Raw genomic sequence first — 16,747 nt, forward strand, 5'->3', positions numbered from 1 at the left:
CTCACCAACCTCTAGGGAAAGGAGACGCTGGAGAAGAGGTTATAAAATCTCTTGATTCAGAGAGCTCCCAGGTCAGGGAACACAGCTAGCTCCTGGGGGAGGGACCTGTCCTGGGAGGGTGTGGAAGCTCCGTACCTCCCCCTCCCCCCAAACACCTTGTCCTGTGCGTCTCTTCCGTTGGGCTGTTCCTGAGTTGTATCCTTTATGATGAACTGGTAAACGTAAGTAAAGTGTTTTCCTGAGTTGTACAAGTCATTCTAGGATGGGAATGGGAACCCCTGAATTTATAGCCAGTTGGTCAGAAGTATAAGAGGCTCCTGGGACTTAGGACTGGCACCTGCAGTCTAGTGGGACTGGCCCTTCACCTGTGGGGTCTGCACTCACTCGGAGAGTTAGTGTCAAAACTGAACTGAACTGTTGAACACCCAGCAAGTGTTCTCCATGTGGAAAAATCTCCTACACACCTGATGCCCGAAGTGGGCTCAGAAAACACCACTTGGGCTTCCCTGGTGGCGCCGTGGTTAAGAATCCGCCTACCAATGCAAGGGACACGAGTTTGAGCCCTGGTCTGGGAAGATCACACACGCCGCAGAGCAACTCAGACTGTGCGCTACAACTACTGAGCCTGCGCTTTAGAGCCCGTGAGCCACAACTACTGAGCCCATGAGCCACAACTACTGAGGCCCACATGCCTAGAGCCCGTGCTCCGCAACAAGAGAAGCCACCACAATGAGAAGGCTGCACACCACAACGAAGGGTAGCCCTTGCTGGCCGCAACTAGAGAGAGTCCATGCGCAGCAACAGAGACCCGACGCAGCCAAAAATAAATAAAAATAAATTAATTAAAAAAAAAAAGAAAACACCACTTATTTGGAGATGTCCTCAAAGTTTACTTGTAAGTCAATTGCCAGAAATTTCCTACTTAAAAACTACTATGGTCAGAGATTCCATCAGTGTGGGATGACACATCTCAAAATCTCTGAGAGGGATTCTAACTACACGCCTTCTAGAAGATTCTGTGGTAGCTCCCCCAGAGAAGTCACAGATGGAAATGTACTGTAAATGTGAAGTGTGTCAGCGAACACATCAGGGGGTTACTTTTTGTGTTTAGTTCCCGGAAGCTCATCTAATCCAGATGAGAGCGGACTCAGAGGATGGACACCCAGCCTGACCGGCAAAGGCGAGGGAAGGAGGATGAGAAGGGAGGGGGACCTCCCTCCCCTTTCCCGGGAGCCAGGCCAACCCTAAGGGTGAGATCAAAGCAGGTGGAATCTGTCTCCTTTCGGCACCCTCCCTCACCCGCCTGGCTCCTCTGCCTGGGCCCCTCCTGCTGCCCGGAGCCCTGGCCTGCGGGAGCCTCCCACTCCCCGGCCTCGTTCCCGATCCAAATCAAAACCCCTCTTCCTTCAACGCAATTCAGTGACTCTCAAACTGCACCTAAGGAACACCTGGGGAATGAAGCAATGCCTCAGCCTCACCCTCAAAGATTTTGATTCTGTTGCCCTCGGGAAGGTCCCGGGAATCGATGTTCTAAAAAGCATTCCAGGTGATTCGAACACGCACCAGGGCTGGGAACCACCAGCAAAGCTGATTCTGGCTGGAGGCTGAAGACCTTTGATTGAATTTCTTCACATCAAGGGTGCAGAAAGCTGACGGGTACTTACGAGCAGGTATCGGTAGAATTTAGGGCAGCATTTTAGTGGTCGTGAAGAATTTTAAGCAGCGATTTTTGAATGTGGGGGACAGGCCAGCCCTGTTCTGGGATCTGTAGAAGTGCCCCTAAAGGATTCTGACTTTTCGCAGCTTCTTTGTTTTCTTCTATGTCAAATTTACAATCTTTAGAAATTCCATCTCCCCGTCAGAACCGCACCCCTGGCCCCTCCCCTCCAGTGACCCCGCCCCCCAGACTCAGCTTATAAGAGGTCCAAATAAGGCTGGGGGGTAAGAAGACAGGACTCATCATCTCTCTACAGGATCACTGGGAAGTCTGGTTTGTAAGCTCAATACCCCTTTCCCTTCAAGGGAATACCCTGCAGGTCAAGACACTGGAGTTTATGACTTTACGGTTAACAGACGATCCTGATATTCCCGTCTTTCCCTCTCACAAATGCAGCCTCTCCAGTGGTTCAGGAACTCGCTGCTAAAGTGTCCTCTGGGGCCGAATGCTGGGCTGAAGGGCCCAGGCCGTGGTGCTGCCTTCCCCTCCCCCCATGGCTTTTTCATTTGGCAGGTGAATTCTTGTTCTGTTCTTAGCACTAATGCAGAAATCAAGTAAGGCTTAAACACAAAATCCCAGCGTGATCCCCGTGTGGTTCCTGCCGCACTCAGAAGCTTCGGGAAAGCACAGAGGGAGGGGCGCTGGTTACCACATCCCAGGCTCTGGGGATCTTCCTGTCATTGGCAAGGTGTCCTGCGGGTCAGCCAGAACTACACCATCGTATCAAAGAGAAGGAGTTTCAACATGAACCCTAGCATTTTCTAAGCCATCCAGATCCGTGTTCTAGATCACAGAGTATTTCACGGCAGGGTGTACAGTGGCAGGAAGCAAGTTACAGGGAGCACCTCAGTTACCCACCAAAGCTGAGCTGCTTCTGCTGGAGCTGTGCCTGTCCAGGGGTGGGGCGTGACACGGAGGGGTGCTTGTCACCCCACACAAGGCAGACAGAGAGATGTGCTGCCATCTGGGAGGAGCAGACTCAAGCCTGATTAGTTCCACCGTGAACTGTTAGGAAGCTGCCCGTATAACAACGGAGACATGACATAGAAATCATAGCTCCCTGCAAGGCTACAAGAACCCACCACTGTGCTGGGGATGATACTTCCTTTTGTCCAGGCAGGTGTGCTCTGGTCATTACCTGAGACATAACTGCTTTTGTTATACATTCACAGATAGCAGAAAAACACTTTTTACGTTCCTCATTGTCAATGCCCTACTTACCAACTTCATCCCTGATGTTTGCAAGTTCGATTGACAGCTCTTTTTCTTTCACAAGGGCACTTTCATTCTGAAAAAACAAAATGGATACCGAGAGTCCCCTCGTTTTAGGCTAAGTAAGCACTTTCACATGTTCAATTGATGAATCATATTAAGCAAATATTTACAAGTTGAGCCCTTAAGGAGATAATTTTCTCATTATATAAGCATATAAAAAACGTACAAAGCCATGTCTGACTCACTCATTTGTATCACATTCAAATCGCAAAGCTTGCCGTATAATAATATTAATAATACCCATGTATTATTTCTGCACTCTGTATACCTGTACTGCACTCTGTATACCTCAACCTACAGTAATTCTTTGCATGTCTATGTCCTACACATTAATCTGCTGTTATATATTATTATATATTTTTAATTATTGTCACTATTACGAGATTTTTGACCATGAAAATACCATATTTCTCTGAGGGACAGATGCTTATTTTCCCAGCTGTCCCCTTAAACTTACCCTTTTGTCCATACATGCACTGTTACCTACCTAATGAATAATGGGCAGAAAACCTAACATGAAACATTTCTCTTTGTAATAAGACCAACACCAAAACTTAAGTTTCCAAGGTTTTTTGTTCCATTCTCTGCATCGGTAGAAGGAAGACGAAGAAAACTCACACTCGAAGTGTTACTTACTGTGAAGAACGCCATTTGTCACTAAGTGATTGCTCAGTTGTTTTCAAATCAAATACAAACTATGACATAAAATAGATGAGTTGAAGGTATGAGTCAGCACCAATATTTACATTTGTTGTGATTTTTATTACTACTAAAAATAACTAGGAAAGATGTGGTACATAAATTCTCTTCAAGTGACAGATGCCAAAAGTACAGGCCCTCAAGGAAAGGCTCCTTCATCATGTAGAATGTACTCCCAAAGCAAACATTTCCAAAGAGGGAATTTTGGCCAAAATGGGTACCAAATATCTAGCACAGACATCCTCAGGGCCTCGTGAATGCTCTTTCTTTCTTAAACTTGCTTTGACTTCGACGTCAGCACCTCTGGACAACCTGTGCCGAATGGGAACAGACAGCTGTCACGATCTTGTCTCTGTGTCTGCTGCGTTTAGACCCCGGTGACACGTGTCCTACTTTGGCTTGATGGCAGGGTCGCAGGTTATCCAAAGGGCATTTGCTGAGCAATGTTAGAATGTCATGCCTAGGTAAAACTCTACTTGCATAATACGCTGCGAGCTATTTTAGTCACAGGCATTAACAATGATTAAGTCGTGCTTCTCCTAAGACCAATGTAGCAACCATACACTACTTGAGGGACAGTGGACCCCCATCCCACTCATGGAGCTCCCTCCTCACCCCAGCCCATAGCATCCTCGCCTTCCCTGAATTTGAAGGCTGGAAATCACCCTGAAAGTGTACATTCTCCTAATCACTACGTGACACTGCCTCGATGCCACGCCTGCGGCACAGGGTTGTCCTGAGGGTTAATTAAATTAACGTACGTGAAGCAGTTAGAACGGTGCCTGGCACTTACAAGCTCTATACAAGTGTTAGCTGTTACTACAACTCTGTTGTTTCCTCTGATTTTGTTTGCCACTGGATGACATCCTATAGATGACAGGTGCTTTTCCACGTTGAGTGCCTGAATGTGTTTAGAGTTGGCATATGTCTTGTTCTCTGCTTTTTTTTTTTCTTAAAGCACCTTCCTGACTCTGTCTTGATTCTACTCTAAGTTCAAAGACTAGAGAACTCAGAACAGGCAAAGTGTCTAGTCAGACTGATCACAGGCATAGGTGCTTGGTCTAACAGCAGCATAATAGAGCCGGCTGACTTGTTACTACAAATTAAGAAAACTTGGTATTCCTGAGAGGGTAAATTTCAGTATTTACCCTGAAATAATCTCAAACTAGTGAAAAAACTAACTTGTTTCTACTATCAAGAATAATTCTGGGGCTTCCCTGGTGGCACAGTGGTTGAGAATCTGCCTGCCAATGCAGGGGACACGGGTTCGAGCCCTGGTCTGGGAAGATCCCACATGCCACGGAGCAACTAGGCCCATGAGCCACAATTACTGAGCCTGCGCGTCTGGAGCCTGTGCTCCGCAACGAGAGGTCGCGATAGTGAGAGGCCCATGCACCGCGATGAAGAGTGGCCCCCGCTCGCCACAACTAGAGAAAGCCCTCGCACAGAAACGAAGACCCAACACAGCAAAAATAAATAAATAAATAAAATTAAAAATAAATAAATAAAAGAATAATTCTGAATGCTCCTATCCTCAATTTCCAAAGCACAGCCAGAGAATTGAAATATTGTCCTCATTGGTCCAGAAATAGCATCACCAAGGATTCACTCTTGGGCCGCTGAGAGTTGCAAAGACTTAGACGAGGTTAGGCAGGGATCGACTAGAATGTAACAAAAAACAACAAACTGACTCTAATCTTTCACCCAAAGCCAACGTTTCCCTCAGCGCCTGCAGAAGCCCTGGGACGAAGCCCTGGGTGGATGTTACCCGTGCAGAGGGATCCTGCGTCACAACCCATCACACCCCGCTTTCCAGCCACGGAAGAATCAGGCATTTGGGGACGGAGTGGCTTGAAGGTCCAGCGAGGAGGACAGGCCTCAGCTGGAGACAGTAATGATGCTCATGAAGATCTTCAGACTCGAGTCACTTAGATGAAGAGCCACCGCTGGTATCTGTGGCCAGGCCTGCCCGCCCATCTTGGCTTTAGGAGAAACGTAAGTGAGAGAATGAAAGAGAAGACGCAAGAGAGGAAAGGGAAGAGGATGGGAAGGGAGAAGAGATGCAGGGGAAATAGGAGGGAAACCAGGGAGGTGAGAGACCCTGCACCTTCTCCCTTTTGAGAGGCAGAGAGGAAGACGATCCATGAAGACCCAGGCCCCCTTCACCTCCAACCTTCTGCAGGCACAGATGACAAAACCAACTGATCTCAGAGTCATCAAATAGACAAAGACAAGCAACAAACCTGGTGGCTAAAATGTCAAGGAAAAGGAGCTAGGGTAAGGTCTGCTGATCACTACGTCAGTATTAACACCAACCTTGACCAAACACTTCCTAGATGCCAAGGCACAGTGCTGGGTAAGCCCTTTTGCTCACTTACTCCCCCAAATACTGGCAAGCAGGTCCTGGGTTTTATTTCCCATTCTGGAGGACGGGACTGGGGTTCTGTGGTTAGGTAACTGGCCAAGTAACCTGCACAACCAGCCAGGAAGTGGCCAAGCAGGAGTTTTCACCCAGGCTCCACCCTCTTTATCAAACACTAACACAAGGAGAAGCTCCCCTCTGTCCCGTGCTTACCTAGACCCAACACCGAGATCCCAATTGCACCCATCCTCAGCTTGGATCCGAGCTCTCATTACCACGAAGCTCTCCCCGTCTAACTGGAGGAGAGGCAGCGCCACCCCCGATGACTGCTCCAATGGAAGTGTTGCCTGGCTGCATTCACACCCCACCCACCCCAGGCCCTCGCGGTGTTTGTCCTTGGTGTGGATTTGTCAGTTGCACTTCATTTCCATTCTAGCCTCTGTGTGGCGGTAACATCGGATAGGGCAGCTACTTCGCTTTTCCTCAGTCAGCTTTCTCAAGCCCTTCCCGATGGCCTCCCAACGTGCTCCTCCTGCAGGCGCTGGCACGGCTCTGCTCACGGAGGCCAGCCGGAGCAGTCTGGCTGCAGCCCTCCTTCCTTAAGTGCTTGATTTTGAAATGATATCAACTCTTCTAATCTGTGAATTCTCTGCATCAATTACGTACGTTTTGTTTCCTGCAAACCAAAGCAGAATGATGCGATGCTGCCCTGCAACGGAATGAGTCAACAACTGAGACTTCAGGGACACTGCTCCTTAGGCAAGAAAGGGACCTAAAGGGAATTTCCACTCTCCACTCCCTGCCTCAGAGAGTCACCTTTCCAGCCACTGTGGCTCAACGGAGCCCAGCAGCCTTCCTGCCGGGCCCTGAGGTTCTGCTCAATGTCTGGAGTGAGGCTGCCCCAAAGGCTCCCTTCCGAGGGCTCTCATGCACCATCCCCCCCCACCCCCACCCTAAGCCAGGTCCAGAGTCCTGATGCAGTGGGAGGGCTGAAATACAAGCAGGGCCTCCTCGAGGCCTCAGTGTCAGATCAGTGCTTCCCTACATGGGGAATGAGTGGAAAATTCCTCGCTGGTGCCAAGCACATGAGCCCCTGCGTTCAGCCCGATGGGCTAAAAATAGAACTCAGCATTAGGCATCCCAACTCCCCTAGTGATACAGTCCAGAAACTGTCAAGTCGAAGACGCCCGTTTCTCTAAAATTACTGTTTACTCTAGGACGGGCTTAACTAGAAACGGACACTTGGAGAACATTCATCTCGGCCCCTCACCAGCAGCTGTGTTTCTTAGCCGCCTCTTTTATGTTGTCACGCACCTCTCCTTTGCAGTCCGAGTCCTCTAGTGTCTCTGGTGTGGTCCGCTGCGCTCACAGACGGAATCCCAGATGTGCTCTCCCCACGGAACATCCGAGTCTCCCCTCCACCTCTTGTCCTACCAGGTCTGCTACGGTGAAGCCCACATTTCTTCTTAGATATGGCGCTGCAAACTCTGGAGAAACGCTGCCTTTGATCTTTCCTGGCTACAGAAGCCTGGCAAAGGGTACAACCCGCTCATCAGCCCATTAACTTCGAGCAACTGGATGTGTGGCCAAGCCCCAAGCAAGCCTGCCACACTCTGTCATCCTAACACGCTTGGTCAACGGGGGGCTGTCTGTTCTGGGGCTGCTGCTGCCTGTGTGACTGGTGGTGGTGGGAAGTGAAAACGCCCATCTGTGTTATCATCATCCACGTGACCCTACTTAGGCATCAGCCACCTAAGCCCCTCCCCCAATTAGAAATCGACAGGACAGCCTGGTTTTGATTAAAATTGAACAGATCTGTTTTGAATGATAATCAACACATAAAACGCTGCGTGAATCTGAGGTGCTTTCACCCCAAATGATCCAGAAACAGGAATGTATCCAACACTACACGTATTTACTTAGTGTCTACTATGTGGCAGGCAGACAGGCCAGGCAGGATACTTCTGCCTTCAAGAAGTTTAGGAGTCTCCCAGAGAGTCAGTAAATAAATAAGCAATTACAAAACAATGTGATACAACTCAACCAGGCAGGGCTGGCTTGGAGATTTCCTGAGACGGGAGGATGCGTAAGCAGGGGGCCCAGGAAGGGAGCAGCCCAGGCAAAGGCCAGAAGGGCCATCGACACAAGACAGCACCTGGGGCTATTTCTGGGAACCTCTGTCACCCCCATCAGAGGGGCCCTTTGCCTTTTCTTGCCAAGTGTCTGCTTCTGGTCTCTGACTGTCCCTGAAAGAATGCTTGATCAGCGACAAGCGTACTGATGACAACTTCATAAAATTCACTGTAGTTCTGAGTGTTTTTATCAGCTCCCTCTTCCCCATCTGATTTTTTTTTTTTTTTTTTTTTGCGGTACGCGGGGCCTCTCACTGTTGTGGCCTCTCCCGTTGCGGAGCGCAGGCTCTGGACGCGCAGGCTCAGTGGCCATGGTTCACAGACCCAGCCGCTCCGTGGCATGTGGGATCTTCCCAGACCAGGGCACGAACCCATATCCCCTGCATCCGCAGGCGGACTCTCGACCACTGCGCCACCAGGGAAGCCCTGATGTATTTTTTAAAAGAGGGACATATGTATGTACATTAAAAATATATATATATTTGTAAGCTTAAAGTCTCCCAACTAATCTTTCCTATCTTTTTAGCCTGCCCTGAAATCGGTGCAGATCAGGAAAATTCAATCATGTGAGCTGGGCCACTTTTTCCCAGGCTAAACAAAAGAACCCTAACGAGGAGTGAAAAATTAAAATATCTACAGAATTCTGGTATTTGAGGAAACATCCAGATCCTTTTTATTATGAACTGTTGAAATCCTAAGTCATATACCTACACATGAAATTACAAAGAGGTTAAGGGATTTTTTTCATTCTTCCCAGAAACAATATTGCTTCTCACTCTTGAGTTCACAGCTGAGGGTTTAATTCTACACGGTAGAACTTGTCTTAATAGGGAAACATTTCCTTTTGTATTTCAAAATGAACCAGCCACCAGGTGACATCAACAGAACACCTAAGTCTTCAGTGTTGCTCTCTTTTCACCCTTTGTGAATACTGCATTCATTTTCAATATTAGTATTATTGTGAAGATTGGCCAGATTCATAATATAGCTCTGTGGAAAATTCCTTTGGGAGGTGAACTGACCTTTTACTCATTTCAGTTATTATGGCTTTAAGGCAGCACTGATGCCATGCTTTGACTTAATAAGTATTATTTCTTTCACATATAATTAACACAGCCCACTGTATTTTATGTCTGCTTTTCTACTCGGAAATGAAATCTAATATAGACTGGTCAAAGGGAAAGCATCATTCACATTTAATATTCTTAAATACGTGTCAGTGTCTAGTCGCGTGGAAAATGAGCAAAGCCATATCTGGTTTCAAGAGAAACCAGACTAAATTTTAAGATGCATCATTCCAGCCTTTGCCTTTGTGCATGCTTGGGTGTTGACGACCGCAAAACATCTAGCTTACCTAAGAGGTGGTAGTTAATAGGGGGGCATCAGAACAAACCTGGATTACCTAGGAACATTTAGGAAGGACAGCGACTTGTGGGGCCCAAGGAGAAGAAATGTGAATCGAAAGAAGTAAGGCTGGAAAACTCTGGATCCCAGAGCAAGCAAAAGAAAGGAAAATTAGCCAGAACCATGATTTTTAATCCACTTATGTCTCACTGAAGAAGTCTCTTGACCTTTCTGGATTCTATCGTCTTTGAGTGACCTTCCCAAATTTATTACTGTCCCATCACCCGTGCATACCTGGGAGAAGCAGTGAGGTACCTTCGCCCAACTCACACCCCTACCAAGAATTTAGAGAAAAGGTAAGTAAGATTAGCCTCTGAGATGATAAGCAACACAGAAAAGGTTAGGGTAGAGATATGCAAAGTAACCCCTAAAGGGAAAGGACCGGACCTAAAGCAGTAAGACAAGAGCGGGTCATAGAAATGGAAGCAAAGCAAAGGGAGACTGGAAGAGGCAGTCACCAGGGTGAGTAACAATCGCACAGCCTCCCACGTGATTTCAGGCTGAAGTGGGGATGGGACATGAGGTCACTGGATGCCTAAATAACATTCCATCCTCATCAAAGCTTCTTATGAGGCTAGACTTTGACTCTAAAAAGAAACCCCATGTTTATCGGGCTTGTAATCATTCGCTTGCTTGTCAGGTGTATTACTCATTGTTAAAAAACAAGTTGGCGTTCTAATTGTACATCTACTTGATTTCTCTTAGTACCTCAACGTTCCTAAGAGTGACCAACTCTGGGAAGTGTCTGCATGTGCAGAGCTGCTGGCTTGGGCCTGGACCACACTGAGTCCGCTGGTGAATGGACTCTTGGGGATCCATCTGGGTGTCCCAGGGGCCTTCCTGGGTCATACTTGTCCCTTCCAAATAACTGTAGAGAACGAGTCTTTCTACAGACCGCCCCTCAAATCCCACGATGGATCCCTACTTCTTAACTCAAGTTAAAAAAACTGGGTCTGGTTTTCAGCCTAGAAAACATTTCCCCACACTCCTTATGTGCTTCTGTGTCCCCATGTTGACTCTCATCTTTCACCAAAGTGGGCTAAAACATCTTCACCCCTGCACTCTTTGCTTAGAGGTACAGTCCTTCTCAAAACTCTACCCCATTCCTCAACGTGCAAGTCAGGATCCACTCCTTCCAAGAAACCTCGCCTTTGATTCCAGCACTGACTTCTCCTTTCACTGGATGCCAGAAACAGGCAGGATCAGTACCACATGACTTTCACTTAATGATACTCCAGTCTTGTACTAATGCTTGAATTGCCCTGTATGTGTTACTGTTGCCTACCTCACTTGCAATTTCTCTGGAAAAGTGGAAATACAACCAAACAAATAACTGGTAAACTCCATAGGACAGGCTGTGCCTTCTAAGAATTCTTTGCTGGTCCCCATAATAACTGGGCATAGAGCAAACGAGTAAGAAATACCGTCGATGTTTTTACAGGTGTTTTTAACGTTAAAATGCCTAGGCATGATCAGCTTTTAAAAACTATTTGTTCACTTAACAACTTTTTATGCATTTTATACTCTAGGTGAGATTCCTTACTTTCCGCCCCCCCCCAATAAATTCATGTTAAAGAAGCATCTTAAGACTAACATTTCTTGGGGCTTCCCTGGTGGTGCAGTGGTTGAGAGTCCACCTGCCGATGCAGAGGACATGGGTTCATGCCCTGGTCCGGGAAGACCCCACGTGCCGCGGAGCTGCTGGGCCCGTGAGCCATGGCCGCTGGGCCTGCGCGTCCGGAGCCTGTGCTCTGCGACGGGAGAGGCCGCGGCAGTGAGAGGCCTGCGTACCGCAAAAAAAAAAAAAAAAAAAAAAGACTAACATTTCTTGGCGAATCTCTGAACTGATGACTTATCTACAATTGTCTCCCCACTCTTTTCAAAACATCTTTAGCTCCACTACGATCAAACTGTTAAAGACATTTTTACTTCACAAAATAAAGTTTTCTATTTTGTATCTATACAGAGTTCAAAGGGAATGTTTCTTTTCTTTTTTTATGGTTTATTAAAATGGGCTAAAGTAATCAGAAACAACTTTATCGACCATTATTATCAGGTCTCTTTCAAACCAGGTTGACGCTGGGATTGTCAGAGCTGATCAGCAAACTGAAGGATTTTATTGTGGGACTTAAAGAGTAAACTGATTTCCAGAGTTTGGAATGGAATCCCATAATAGTCCTAGTAGACCATGCCTGGCCCAATAGGTAACTATTGAATAAACAAATGATTTTGGCATACTGCCTGCGAAGTTACGCTGAAAGGTGGGTAACTAAATAAAACAACAAATTTTTTAATGAAAAAAGGAAAAGCCCTTAATTCCTAAAATGAGCACCTATGAACATACGTCTATAAAACCACCAATGGGAATACCATTCTAAAATATAGCAAAGAAACATCAAGAAATGAGGGTGTAAACTTAATGAGAAAGTTTATAAATGCTGTGTAAGCTTTTAAGTTTTCATCAGGAAAGAATAATTTGCCTTAAGTTTGAAGTTTCAAAGCTAAAACATTTGCAAGTCACTTAAACATCACACTGCGATGAAATAACATTTAATTATCTTCCTAAAATCTCCAACTTAAAGATTGACACAGGGATAATAGTTTTCAACAACTTGATTTGAAACAAAAGAGGAGGATGGATTCACTTCAAAATATATTTTCTCTAAAAAGACCTTTAATCAGCTACTATTTCGAAAACTTTTGTACCAGAGCTTAGAAATACGAACATTATAATATTGTTGTACTTGTAGCAAATCCTTCCCTTTTATAATAATTACTGTTACAAGGCTTCCTTCAACACCTTTTGGTGACCATTTCTCTTGAAAAAGGGCTTAATCACTTCCATGTTGGATCTGCAGGTAACTGAGTACAAATGTTGCATATTTCTACTTGTCAAAAGCACATAAATGTGTACATAAATATCTCAGTTCTTAGTCATGGTAGCAAAAGCCAATCCCACTGAGATAGTTATTTCTACTGGAAGAGAAGGACCAGGGGACTTGTAAGGCATCAGTTTAACTTTCCTAGGTGGTACGTAACCCTCCTTTAGGTCAAGGTTCATAAACACAACTGATAACTAAGATGTTCCCAAGTGACCTCCTCGTAATGTGTTTTATATTAAGCCATTCACTTCCCTTCACCTGGTCACATACTATACCTCAAGCCATACAGCTGACGCCCATGAGTAGAAAGGAGGCAACTTCAACCTCTCGTTAAACTCCATTTCATGCATTTGGAGAAATCCAAATGTGTGTGATAATAAAATATACCACAGAGACAAGAGTGATATATTTTATTTTATATCACTACTAGAAATGCCAGCACATTTCTAATAGTGAAATTCAAAGCATATCTTAATCCCTCTGCAAGCTCACAGGCAAATGTCAAAAGCAAAGAGGCTTTGTGTCAGAATTGTCATACAATGCTTGCTCACACTCTGTTCTCCATTCCCTGGCTGTGAATTTTCCCTCCAGTGAAAACTGGAACACACCCTCAGGCTCTCCAGCTTCTTAAGTTTTCACCTCTATGTTCTTCACCCCTACGTGAGGCAAACACGTACAGAGAGAATAACTGGGCCGGTGCTTGCTTCTCTGACCTTAAGAACAGAAATTACAAGGATGGGTGCTGTTTGTCAAAAAGAGTGGCAAACTTTCAAAGTTACCAGTTGGCCAAGGGAAACACGTCTAGCTAATCTAAATTCCCCACTGGACCGTCTTAGATTTCGCAGGTACATTAAAATGCAGTAAGAATATTCCAAGGATTTCTTGGCAGTTTGAATTTCAAGATGTTGGAGCAGAGCCCTCCTGTTTCAGGAGAATGCAACAGTTACATCTGAGACTGCAGGAAGGCAATTATGTAAGGCACTGCAGAGTATGGGAGACCCTGGTGTTTCTGCCAACACCGCTCCCATTCGGCACCGGGAGCCAGTCAGGGCGGCCTAATGCTCACCCACAAGACAAGTGCACAGGCATGCCGGGGACAGGGACAGAGGCGCTGGCTCTGGCCTTCTCTCTGCCCTTTGGAAGGAGGAGGGGAGGGAGAGAGAGACAGGGAAGGCAAAGTACCGTCTTGTCCAGGCACTGAAGGCAGTTATAAGGCTTGCAGCAGCAGTGGCCCATCTCGGCAGGCTGGCTGGCAAGGGGACCTCCTTCATTCAGTGTGTCGGCGGGTAATCGCTAAGGCGAGGTGATGGCTCCAGCGAGAGGGGCGCGCCGCTGGGAGCTGTCACAACTTCCATGTGGTCCCCTCGGCTACCTTATTTCTCCTAATAACTTCTGGAATCCGGGAACCAGAGGAAGGAGAGGAGGAGGAGGAACGCGGGGCGGCCGCGTTGGGTTCCCGCTGCGGGGAGAGGCAGGGCGGGAGCCAGGAAGGGAGGGGACAGTTGGAGGGAGGGTCACTTTGCCACTGGAATCCTCAGAGTGAGGCAAATCAATCGTCGCGTAACAATCGAGCATTTACCAATGCCACCTCCCGGAGGGGACAGCCGGCGCGCCGCTCCCAGCCCTCCCCCTCGCGCGGTCGCGCCCCAGCGCGACGCAGCCACGCCTGGAGAGGACGCAGGAAACACAAAAGGGCTGGTCTTCCAGGGATGCTTGGGCTGAGGACCACGGAGATGACTGCGAGAGACGTGGCTGTGCTCAAATACTGGCTTTCTATTTTCCCGAGAAGTAAAGACGCTTATAAACGTGATGCATAATACACGGCCTTTCCTCCATGTAACCCGCCTCTCAGGGCATCGTTGCCTGGGCGGAGGGGGGCGGCGCGGAGGGGACCACCCATTGCTCCTTTTCAAATTTGTGTGCCACGAACAGTTTTGCCCCATTGGAGGAAATCTTTATATTTGAAATACAATCGTGAAATCGCTTGTCTTATTTGACAGACCAAACCATTCAAGTGGCTTAAGTAATTAAAATTGGGGTGTGGGCAGCTATATCTTGTGGGCATATCAGCATAAAAGTCTTAGCGGACTGGATCTTTCTGGACGATTTGTAATTTTTCAAAAAGTTCAAAATCAAAAAGGGACAGGGGTGGGAGCGAAGGTTTTTTTTTTTTAATTTCAAAAGAAACGTAGTATTTAAAAATATGTTTGTGTAATCCTGAGAGAGATGCAAATATTTATGAAATTAACTTTATACTTCCTGATATCTCAGGGGAGAAATCCTGAAATTTACTGTCTGCAGAAGTATACAATTACATTTTTGCCCGTTAAATTTACCTAAGACTGGAAGCAGACAATAGTTAAAATTAGATAATCTTACTAACTTGAGATTTTTCCAAGACGATTTTAATTAAGTAGCACAGGCAACTTAGATTTGCTTGTAGAGAGGTCAAGGATATTTGGTGATTAAGTAACAACAGACCAGAATGTCCTAAACTTGAAAGAATAAACTCAAATCTTTCTTTAGCACTAACAGGTAAACTGGTATAATTCTTTAGGCTGTTTCTATTAAAATTTTAAATGTACATGCACTTTGACCCAACAGAGCGACTTCTATCCTACAGTAACACATATATACGAGAGTGTATGCATAAGCATATTCAGTTTAGCATCATTTGTAACAGCATAAAAATGGGAACACCCTCGATATCTAGCACCTTTCCAGTGTATGGAAACTTTTATGAAAAATGAAGCAGAACTATACACACATATGCGTTTGTATATGTCTACAATAAATCTGTTGGAAAAAATCCCACCGTTCATCCAACAGCAGCTGATCCTTGGGGAATGGAAAATAGGGGTGAGGGAGTGAATTTCCACTGTTTACCATCTTGCCAGAATGTATTACTTTTATTGTTTTCAGACAAAGTGTATCAGGGGAAGGCAGTGACCACCGCCTGGGCTCTTTGATGTCAGGAGGTACACAGGTGCCTCCCTCTCACACAGGCTTGCCCTCTCTGGCAGTGAGCTGAGGCAGACCTCTCAGAGAGAGAAGAGCTGACAGGACCTTGAGCTTCAACCTGGGCTGAGAGCTGTTGCTGGAGGCTTTTGACACCATGGGAGAAAAACTTGATATTGCAAGAAGCGATGCCTTGGTACACCCATGTTCATAGCAGCACTGATCGCAAACCAAGACACTTGGGAAGCAACCCAAGTGTCCATCGACGGATGAATGGATAAACAAAATGTACCCATCCATACAACGCAATATTATTCTGCCTTAAAAAGGAAGGAAATCCTGTCACATGCTACAACGGATGAACCTGGAAGACCTTACGCTACGTGAAATAAGCCAGTCACAAAAAGACAAATACGGTATGATCCTACTTACGTGAGGTCCCTAGAGTCGTCGAATTCCTAGACACAGATAGTAGAACGGTGGTTGCCAGGGGCTGTGGGAAAGGCGGGAATGGGGAGATACTTACTGGGGACAGAGCTTCAGTTTTGCAAGATGGAAAGAGCTCTAGAGGTTGGAGCCTCATAATGTGACTGCACTGAATGGTACTGAACTGTACACTTAAGTGGCTGAAGTGGTAAATGTTATGTCATGTGCATTTTACGATAGATAAAAATAAAGAAGTGGTGGCATGCATTCCCCTGGGCGTAGGCAGTCCTTGCACAGTAAGTTTCTGATCAAGTGAAGACAGAGCGAAGCCTCTCTTGTGGGTGGAGCAGCAGGGCAGGGGGGCTCTAAGGAGCTGGCCAGCGCCGTGTGCAGAAGGCTTTCTTCGGGCAGAATTGCTTTTCTGCACCTGAGGACACCCTTTCCTTCTAAATTAGGATTTAGATTGCAGCGTCCTAGAAAATGACTGCTTGTTCTTGTGCGAGGTCTGAGCATGCTTGCTCCCGCTGCTGCCCACAGGAGAGAGGGTGAGAGGCGAGGCTGCCCAAAGAAAGATGGATTCAGCTTCTCTTCCTGTGCACAGAGGACGCCAAGGGGCCCGGGACTGGCTGTGCTCAAATCGCACACATGGTGAGATCTCAGAGCAAACAACCCAGATTTTGAGAAATGTACCAGTGTCCTAGAGTTACACCGTCTTTATTTTGTCAGTGAAAAAACTTCAAATGTACTCAAAAACAGAGGGATAAATATGAAGGACCTTCATATACCCAGTTTCAACAGTTACCAAGATTTTGGCGCATATGTTACATCTATCCCTTTTTTATTTAAACTTTTTTTTTTCATATGTCCATCACCCAGATTCAGCAGTTATCAA

The 16,747-nt window shown here is 46.3% G+C and overlaps 1 protein-coding gene across 4 annotated transcripts in view; it reads right to left on the reverse strand.

Annotated features, from left to right (window-relative positions):
- Positions 1 to 16,747, reverse strand: part of MTUS2 (microtubule associated scaffold protein 2) — a 317,696-nt gene that overhangs the window by 45,478 nt on the left and 255,471 nt on the right. For 3 of the 4 annotated variants that reach the window (XM_027116582.1, XM_027116584.1, XM_027116583.1), the window contains one exon: positions 2,939 to 3,005. In XM_027116582.1, the coding sequence (XP_026972383.1) occupies positions 2,939 to 3,005 (67 nt within the window). Of the gene's footprint in view, positions 1 to 2,938; positions 3,006 to 13,653; positions 13,916 to 16,747 lie in introns of those variants that run through there. The other variant, XM_027116585.1, reaches the window with a different exon arrangement.

Source organism: Aethalodelphis obliquidens, unplaced genomic scaffold (assembly GCF_003676395.1).
Source record: "Aethalodelphis obliquidens isolate GAN/ISIS:26980383/991018 unplaced genomic scaffold, ASM367639v1 scaffold16, whole genome shotgun sequence".
Lineage (NCBI taxonomy): Eukaryota > Metazoa > Chordata > Mammalia > Artiodactyla > Delphinidae > Aethalodelphis > Aethalodelphis obliquidens.